This window comes from Anguilla anguilla, chromosome 3 (genome assembly GCF_013347855.1).
Source record: "Anguilla anguilla isolate fAngAng1 chromosome 3, fAngAng1.pri, whole genome shotgun sequence".
Taxonomy (NCBI): domain Eukaryota; kingdom Metazoa; phylum Chordata; class Actinopteri; order Anguilliformes; family Anguillidae; genus Anguilla; species Anguilla anguilla.
In genome coordinates this window covers 22,500,019-22,510,182 of record NC_049203.1, presented here as the reverse complement: position 1 = coordinate 22,510,182, position 10,164 = coordinate 22,500,019, and the positions used below count along the sequence as shown (strand labels likewise).

The 10,164-nt window shown below is 41.0% G+C and overlaps 2 protein-coding genes across 2 annotated transcripts; both read right to left on the bottom strand.

Annotated features, from left to right (window-relative positions):
* Positions 1-922: 922 nt before the first annotated feature.
* On the bottom strand, positions 923-3,517 carry LOC118222675 (C-X-C chemokine receptor type 1-like). Its single transcript, XM_035408441.1, is given in 3 exon segments — positions 923-1,495; positions 1,498-1,683; positions 3,503-3,517. Coding segments are annotated over 3 exon segments (774 nt in total).
* On the bottom strand, positions 2,421-5,834 carry LOC118222496 (C-X-C chemokine receptor type 1-like). The gene is made up of 2 exons (XM_035408130.1): positions 5,457-5,834; positions 2,421-5,041 (listed from the first exon to the last, which is right to left on the bottom strand). The coding sequence occupies exons 1-2, from the start codon at positions 5,461-5,463 to the stop codon at positions 3,951-3,953; spliced, it is 1,098 nt and encodes a 365-aa protein (XP_035264021.1). The 5' UTR covers positions 5,464-5,834; the 3' UTR covers positions 2,421-3,950.
* Between the last annotated feature and the right edge of the window lie 4,330 nt (positions 5,835-10,164).

The following is a 10,164-nucleotide window of genomic DNA, read 5'->3' as shown; positions in this document are numbered from 1 at the left end:
AACAACTTCTGAAGCATGACTATTGTGATAATTTGAAATAACAACTGTTTTATTGATGCTAAATACTGTGGTTAATTTATGGTAATGTATGCATGTGCAGGAGAGTATTCACAGCACCAGTGTGAGAAATAGAGATGCAATATTATTAGCCTGTTGCTCACATCCCTGCTACCACTGGATTAATTTAGCCCCATGAATTACATTTTAAGAAGTGAGACCATTTTGTTCATGCTCATAAAGGTTCATCAGTGTTTGCTAATGTATGTACAGCTCAGAATCCATTCATTCATTGTAAATATCTTAAAATACAGTATACGTTTTGGCTTGGATGGATGACTCCAGGCCTGTTTGGGATTGATGTAGAATCTAGTCATGACTATGTGAGCGCTTAAAAAGTTAGACTTCAATTTGCCTTTTCTAACAGAATGCAGAAATTCTTAGAACAAGTAGTCCATTGTAATCCACTGATATTACTTGTGCTAAGAGGGATGATCGATATGGATCACGGAGAAGAGCAGAGGGGTGGGTGCTTGAAAATACACACCACTCCAGCTAACCAATCAAAGCCACTGAGATCTGCCACCACAAATGAGATTGCGGTTCATTTTCCGTGTGTTTTCCAGGCACTTCCCAGAATGTACGGTAGCTTTTGCATGTCAGTGTCTCGCGTTGTAGCTCTGTGAGGAGGAAGCTTAAAGTTTACATAAACAACTGGTTGTTATGGAGATAAATATTTCAGTAACTGTACAGCATGAAGCTGCTTTTTTTGTCATTGAGTTTGAAGCACATGACAGACTAAGATATGCAGCAAAATATCTCACATATCACTGTGAGACTTCCTGTATCTCACATATCACTGTGAGACTTCCTATATCTCATATATTACTGTGAGACTTCCTACAAGCAGGATGGGTGATGTGTGCTACATTGTGATAGATGTCTTATAGGAGGAGGAGCTGCGGGTGGAGCTGTGCCTATAGTTAGACAGGACCTTCTTGCTGATAAGGCCGTGCTTGAAGAGGACGGTGAGGCACTGGTTGCGGAGCCTATGGCCAATGAAAGCATACAGGATGGGGTTAATGGCACAGTGCAGGAAGGCCAGGACCTGGGTCACCTCCAGAGCCAAGTCCACCCGGTTCCGGAAGGTACTCGTCTCCGTCACCCACCCGGCCCGCATCAGTGAGTCCGTGAGGGTGGCCATGTTGTTTGGGAGCCAGCGCCCAACGAAAGCCAGCAGCACCCACAGGATAACGCGCATGGCTTTGTGTTTCTGGGCAGCGCAGCCTCGGAGGACCATGGCGACAGTGAAGCTGTAACAGAAGGACAGGACGGCCAACGGGAGGAAGAATCCGGCGGCGTGGCGAAGCACGCGTAGGCCCAAACGCCGTTCGGCCGCGTTTTCTGCCGACAGGTTCTCGTGGTACACCAACCTCTCCTGGTTCCCCGGCTGAAACGTCTCCCGCTGCACCAGGACGGGCAGGGAGAGGAGCCCAACCCAGCCGCCAGCCACACCCCTCCGCACACCACGACCACCAGGTGGCGCGTTTTAAAAACAGGTTGGGCGGCCTTTACGATTGCCAGGTAGCGATCGACGCTGATGCAGGCCAGCAGGAGGACTCCGCTGTAGAAGGTGGCCTCTTGTAGGCCTGAGGCCAGCTTGCCCAGGACAGTCCCAAAGATCCACTAGTACTTTCAGCACTAGTAGTTCATTTAAGCCGTTGATTGGCTAAGGAATTCATACACCTGGTTCTCAGGGCCTTAAGGATAGCTGATTGAAAGGAAAGCACAAAAACCCACAGGCACTGCAGCCCCCTTGGGATTCAGTTTGACACCCCTGTTTTAAATTAATCATTGATGACTAATGTTCTGAATATTCTAATTTTTTGGTAATTTTCTGATTAATGATTAATGATTTCACTGTTACTGTGGTCCAAACGAGATCTTGCAGAAGCAGACTGCAGCACATCCCAGAGTTCAGCAAAAAGTGGTATCATTTATTTTAGATCTCACAAGACTGTCCAAAAAAAAAAAAAACGGATCAAAGTCATACCTGTCTGCACCCGTCCTCTTGTCCTGAGAATTCAACTTCGAGTTCCTGGGTTCCCTCAGTGTCTTTATATCGTGCAGCTTGTCTGTTAGTTTCAGCTTGCTGTGGTGGAAGTGACTTTACTGAGACAGCAGCTCAGTGCTGGACTGTCTGTAGATCTGTCCGTCATCCTCTTTAAAGATGACGTCAGCTCTAAAAACGGGAAAGATGATATTTCGTGAAGAACTGTTGGTGTGTAGTCTATTTTATGAACCATTGGAGTACATATTTTAATCAAGACTTTGAAGCTCATGAGGTTGCACTGATCGTTTGTTTTTCATAATGCTCATATTTTTGTCATAGTCCAAAAAAAAAAGAAAAGAAACAGAAGGAATTCAGTATTTTTGTGTATTTATTTTAATTCCTGCTTATGAGGCAATATGCTTTTTGGCCAGCAATGCTTGACTCACCAATTAAACAATCCTTCAAAAATTACATGTTAATTAAATTACATGCATGATAACTGTTCAATGTGAACAGGTTTTGTTTGGTTCGGAAGAGGTATTAATTTTATTTTTATTTTAACAGTGGCCCTGAAGTCCAAAATATCACAAACAAAGCTAAAAACAAATATATTACAAAACAATTGAAGAACACCTGTATTCAAGAACACAAAACAAATGGCAAAATCACAAATTGATGTTTTTTGTTCTCTTACATTGTATTCCTTCCTGTAACTTGTTCTTTGGCACTTCCAGGCCAAGGCTGTCCAAAGTTATGGACTTATGTACTTTTGGTCTATTTTACCCTTGTTTTATGTTTTGTGTTTCTTAGTTGCTATACAGGTCAAAATCAATGCATCAGAACTTATGCAAAAACTTTGATCCTATTTCAGACTTTATGAGGACTTTCACTTTAAACTTACAGACAGTACATTAAAGAAAATTCTCATACATCTTTGGATCAAAACTGAAGCAATATTTCCCCATTTAACATGGAAGGCTATACTCAATGTATCATGTTACTGATAAGAGAAGTGCATCTTCTTATGAATCATGAGACCAACTGACAATTAATTCATTTTTACCACAAAATACAGATCATTGGACCCTTATCCTTTTGTAAAGTGCGTGAGATTCAAGGGACCCATGTTTTTATTAGTGTGCCCCTACTGGAAACAACGTTTTACTATTTCCGCCGTAATTGGTTTTTTTTTTTTGTTCGTTTTTTTTTTTTTTTTTTTTTAATGGCACAAAGCACATTTCTCGTTTTAAATCTAAATTTCCAAACAGTTCACAGAAAAAAAATGTGTTCTCAGTTGTTCTCATTTATTGTGGCATCCTTACTGATGGAGGACTGAAATACATGCAAATAAATAACCCAAATATTTCTACAGGCATGACATCACACCTTTCTCTATTTACATAGTAAAAAAATACACTGCCAGGTACCAGCCACATGATGGCAGTAAAATACCATATGACTCACCATTCTCGTAATAGGAACGCAAATGAAACCTTTTTCACTGAAATCAGAATTTCTTTCTGAACAGTAGTAATTCCATCTCATTATTTGATTCTTTATCTTGATATACAGTATATGAAAATTATATGTGTATTTCAATCACAGAAAATATCACAGCTTTTTAACCAACAATTTAACCAACAATAAAAATGTGTTGCTATTCATCACAGTTCGAATACATTACACATTCTCTTCTGCAGTGGTGTTTGTGCTGTAATATTGCAGCCTTCTCAGCCAGCTATAATTCAGTTCTTCTAAAAAACTAATTATTATTCATATGTACATAAAACTAGAAGCCCATTTTGATTGGGGCTGCACAGATGTTGTGAGACTAATGTAATTGCTGCACCTCATTTGGCAGCCAATTGCAAATGGCACTGGCGGGCGATCTCCCGGTCGCTCACAAGAAGGTAGAGGTGTTTTCTGATGACTGAGAGGCAGGCTGGCCACTCTGGGGCGGCCTGGCACGCTCCAGGACCCGCCATCTCTCGAGCAGACGCCGCAGGTTCCTCCGGAACTTCTGCCCGACGAAGGCGTAGAGGAAGGGGTTGACGCAGCAGTGCAGGAGCCCGACGCACTGCGAGGAGAACAGGGCCACGTACACGGAGGTCCGAGCCGCGCACTTGTAGGGCACGAGCCCCGCCCGCAGCAGCGTGTCGGCCATCAGCGACAGGTGGTACGGGGCCCAGCAGACCAGGAAGGCAGCCAGCACCGCCGCGATCATCCGCGTGGCCCTCTGCTTCTGGGAGCCCTTCGTGTGGACCAGGTGGGCCACCGTCAGGCCGTAGCAGGCCAGCATGAAGGCCAGCGGCAGCAGGAAGCCCAGGAAGTGCCTCAGCACGCGCGTGGCCAGGCGCCACCACTCAGCGCTGGCGGGGTCGTAGTACTCTGTGCACACCGCCCGCTCCGAGCCGTGGGGCCGGAAGGAGTTGTTGAAGAGGGCGGGGAGCGAGAGGGCGCCCCCCAGGGCCCAGACGGCGGCGCACGCGGCCCAGCAGCGGCCCTGCCGGCGTTCGTTCCTGGCCTCCACCGCGTGCACGATGACCTGGTAGCGGTCCGCGCTGATGCAGGCCAGGAACAGGATGCTGCTGTAGAAGGTGGCCTCCTGGACCAGGCTGACCAGCTTGCACATGGAGTCGCCGAACACCCAGCCCATCACGGCCGCTGCGGCCCAGAAAGGCAGTGTCAGGGCCAGCAGGCCGTCGGCCGCCGCCAGGTGGATCAGGAAGAGCTCGAAGGGCAAGAGGGGCCGCTTACCGGAGCTGATGACCAGCCCCACGATGCAGTTACCGGGGATGGCGAGCAGGAAGACGAGCACGTAGAACGCGCACACGCCGGTGTCGACCAGCCGGGACCAGCCCGCCCCTTCGCAGGTCACAGTCCCGCGATCCAGCACGAAGGTCTGGTTCTTAACGTAGTCTGAGACATTTAATAAATCATAAAACTCAGAGTAGTTCCCCTCAAGGAAAGAGAGATTTAGTTCTGTCGGGTCTAGAAACAAACACGTGGGAAAAAATATAATTTCCATGTATCACAACTTAGCCACACATACTGTACACATATGTATAAATTAGAAATACACCTACACCTACACATGTATGCACTATATAAATAACCCACATATACACATTTATGCACTATAAGAAATATACCCACACATGTGCATGTACAGTAGGTACTAAAAATATACCCACACACACACACACGTATGTACTGAGTAAGTTTTGGCTATCAATGAAAAAATAAAACCTTTTTTTCTCTCCGGTCATTTATGTTGTCAATATACCTATAATGTTGTACATATGTTGAATCCATTTGGTGGGAATTTCTGTATATTTTGCATTAATCTCTTCTTATGAGCATGGTTCAGTAAGTATAGTGATTAAGTTATGGCATAGATTCTTACCATTCATTGCAAGCCCCCGTTTCTTGCTGTGGTATGGGAAGGATTTTTCCTGAAATGTCTGCTGTCACAAGAAAGACTGCACACATCCAGGTACTTTAGAGAAATCCTGCCATTTCCAGCCTTCCCTGTCTATAATCCTTACATATTTCCGACTGCCAAAGGATTCTGGGATGGATACAAGTCTCAGCTGGCCTCTCTTCAATGGTGGCTGCTTTAAGGATGAACGTGGCCCACAGTTGTTATCAGATGAGTAGCTTCCTTCTTTCTCGTTTTTCCATGAGTGATTCGCTATGTCCAGAATGATGACCAGAGATTCGTTCTGTAGACTCTTTAGACTGATGGCCCCAGTAAACGAAAGATACCTATCAAATACGTGGAGCCCTGAACTAAAAGAGGAAAGACTCAGGAAATATCTGGTTTTATGAGGGGGAAAAAGCAGAAGACATTGGTCATTTGAGCACAGAAAATACCCCTGTCACAAGACAAGTCACTACTGCAAGCTCATGAGATAACAACATCATAACAACAACAACAGAGCAATTTGACTAAACAATGGAAATAACAAAAATTTCAGAAGCTTTTTAAATCTCAATATTTATCACATAACTCAATTCCAACACAGTTCAAGTCTATAAATGTGTTATAAGCATTTTTTTATTTTATTTTTTAAATCTAAAAAATAGTCACACAAACCTAGCAAGCTCATCATGCTAAATTGATGTAAAAATACAGATCATTAAATTTTAATACAGTTTAAATCAAAACAGTTTGTTGTAGTTTTTGGGGAATATGCTTATACTTGTAGGGCTAAATTGTGTAGTGTACAATGCAGGTATTTTCTTTTTTTTTCTAAGGTTTTACTCTTGTGCTGAGGGCCCCTGCTTTGCATGTTCTGTTGAATGCAATGTCTATTCCCGTGAAGTGTAGAACAAGTACAAATGATATTTGTCTTTGATATCATCATGATACCTGGTGAGAAATATACATTTTGATACATGTTTTTGTCTGATAATTTTACATCAATGTCTAAATTTCTGTTTGGGCTTCGGAGACTTTAATGTATTACAAAGTTAGGTTGTGTCATATCCTATATGGTATTCCCAATAAATGGTATACCGAAATAGAAACACATAATTTGCCATTCAGAAAACATCAGCACACTTGGTTACCATTTGCATAAAGGTGGTATGTACATTTTGTATGTGATTATCTGCAGTAGATGTATCATCTGTGTGGAGAATTCCACGTGAAGTTGTGTCTATGTCTATATTTGAAGATGTAGTATGCATGTGTCAGTGTTGTTTATCATATTTCCATGTGAATCTTTCAGGTAAATTTGTGTCAATGCAGTATGCTAGACATATCATACAATCTTGGGTGTAACTGGCGCTAGAGCCTTCAATACATGACACCTTGTCCATTTCTATAGTGAAAGATTCATAAATGAAAGGTCAATAACTGTGCCAAGGAAAGAAAAGGATAGCAAACCTCACCATTAGCTGCATGTTATTGAGCAGTGGCCACATTTTAATCATTTACAAGTAAACTGTTTCTTTTTACCCTCTAGAGGCATATTTCAGGGAAATCCACCATGCGCACAGTGACTCAACATTCGACAGTCAGAAATCCAGCCACAGCAAAATCAGAAAGAGCACGCTGGGGGCTTTCCTGTCATAAACAGACGAAAGGAAGTAAAGTCACATTCTACACATTTCTCAATTGAATGCCTTTTCAGTTGCTTCAGTTTAAAAGCAATGACTTAAAATTTAACCACACCTTCATTATCCTGTAAACACCTAAATAGTTTGTACGCAATTGCACTTTTTGCACTCTTGTTGGTACACAATTTTGTAACTTGTACTCTAGCAAGTGTTTTTTTTCTTTTCTTTTTTTTTGAATGACCCAATAGGCAATACTAATCCATTCTTACTATTACAACTGATGTTCAGCTGCAAAAGGATGAAGCAATTGGGCTGTGTTTGGTTTAACACTTTTATTCTCTTATACTTTGTATGAATCCATCATGTTAGTGCAAACAAATATCTTGCTTTTTTTTAAGAATGTCCCCCTCCCCAGTTCCCCCTATTTGGAATAGCCCGTCTTTTTTACAAATGCTCCCATAATTTTCTTGTTATTATGATATATTTTATCATTATAATGTAACAAAAAAGTCATTGATTATCAACAAAAGTCATAAGGATATGCTATAGAGTGCCACAATTTGTAGTTTGAAATCCCAGGAGTGAGTTAGCATTTTTTGCCGATGAGTTTGACTCCTCAGCAGATTTCCAGTGTTTTTTTTTCCATTTTGATTTCTGCAGAAAATAAGGTCTGTGGTTACAGTAACTTAAGCTTAAGCATTTTGTTCTACAACATAAGTTGCACCCTTTAATATCTCAACCATGAATTAAAAACTTGTTTAGTGCTTTAAAAAAAGGAAGTTGCTAACAATTTGCTACATTGAAACTACAACAACGGTCGCATCCTGCCAACCACCGCTCGAAATTCAAACTAGCCCTTTTGCACACAACAACCGTTGTTCTCCCAAGAAAAGTAGCACAGGGATTTACAATACATTCTCTGAATAAGTTTGCTCAGAAACTATTATTCATTTTAGAAAGTGGGTAACTGAGGTGTCGCATGGCGTAGTCTGTAGAGCTCTGTCCACATGCTCATACTGTATATTTGAAAAAACAAGTAAGTAACCATGTTAGTTTGTTGAAGTAAGGGTATATAGTCTAAAATAGCCTAAAATATGCCAGTAATGGCTTGGCTAATGAATATTAAGTTCTTAACATTACACGCACCATGTTTGTGTTTCATTATGAAAGTTGTGAAAGTAAAGTGAGCACAGTTCACCTTTAGTATTTCTGCATTTTGGAGGAAAGCGGGCAGAGTGCTGGGGGGTGGGGGGCAGGGTTTGAGAGGCAGGAGATATGCCATTAGTAGGGAGTTCCCTGTGTGTGCTTTTTGGGTTTGACAAGTACAATTAAAAATCAATGTCTATATCTATCTATTTTTTACATGGCAATAAACTTTACTTGTGACAAAAAGCCTGAGGCCTACAGCCCTTAAGAACAAGGTGTGTCTTCACTCTTGAACATAGTTCCCATAAGTGGCTCAAAGCCACCTGTACTCTCAAAGGTCAGAGGTCACTGAGCTCTAAAGTGGTGTTACCCGGGCGATACTACAGGTTTCTATGCTGCATTAAGTATGGGCAGTTATTCCAGTCCATCTCACATTCTGTTGAAGATATAAACCTTACAGGTTTGTAAGCATTCTTGCTAAACACTCTTTAAACAGCAGTAAAATACTTTGTCCTATCTCCGTTCAGAAAGCTACCACTTTATGAGCCTGGAGGCTCAGCTTCTGTAGAATTGATACCTGTCATTTCCTTAGTTTGGTGATCAGACCAGGAATGCCTTGTATGCATAATTGCTTCATAGTTGGGTGGTCCTTAACAGTAATAGTTACTTTCACAGTCTCATAATATGAAAAGGACATTCCAGCCGGATTGCCACACATCCAGGTTTCAACCAGAGAGGCTGGTTTTTAATTTTTGTAATTTTTTAAAACTCAAAATATTTTGTTTTCAAACAAATTCAAAAACTGAAGACCCATTAAGTCAATAATATTACCAAAAGTTTTGGATTACTAGTACTGTTCATATTCTTCATAAATGTTTAATATTTATAATCTGCAAAAATCTGTGAATAGACCATTGAACACACAGATCTTCATATTACCACAGGCAACACAATGTATTAGAGTATGTTCATATTCCAAATAACCTTCAGGTATAAAAAACTAAAATCTGGTTTGCAAACAGTGTGAATTTAAGTCAGTTTTGGACAGGATGCTAGCTATACTCAGAAGATACCAGCTGGATTATGACAAGACAAGTAATATCAGAAGAAGTGAAATGAAAAGGAAGCAATAATAAGAAATGAAAGTGTGTTAGTTTTATTCATTCTAGCACAAGAGGCTGAACATTCAGTAAAGATAAAAATGCAGAAAAATACTGCAGCACTGTTGCAGCTGTGTAACATGGCGGTGTTGATGAAGTTAAGGAGTACACATTAGTTTATTAGTGCAGAGTGCACGAGTTGCTGTAGTCAGCCGGTGTTTCAAATAGAACCTAATAGCTTACTAGGTGGTTACCAATACAATGTTTGCATACTACTTGTATCAGAGAGAGCATTTGGGAAAGTGTGTTTAGGACTGTGCAACTGTGCACACAGACCATACACTTCTATTCCATTGACTTGAAATAGCAAAGCAAAATACAACTTAAAAAATTATTTTTTAAAAATGTAAAAACTAAACTGAGAATTATACACTCAATTATTCTGCACTTACCCTCAAGAAAAGTAAAACTTTCTGAGCCCTTACTTACCCTACCCTAAGAAACATGGCACTAATTACAATGTATAGTCATTTTTTATCTCCTGAGTTATTTCCAGCCAATACGTTGGTAAGCTACAGTATCTTATTATATAGAAGTTCAAAGTTTAAACGCTTCTGATTCCACTGATATCATAAGTATCAATACACTGCTATCAATCCATCCAGCTGTTGCATTTCCCTTATATGAAAATGTCTAACAATGATGATTAATTTATTAAGAATTCCATAACAAACAAAAGCATCCATCCATCCATCCATCCATCCATTTTCTAAACCGCTTACTCCTGTTCAGGGTTGCTGA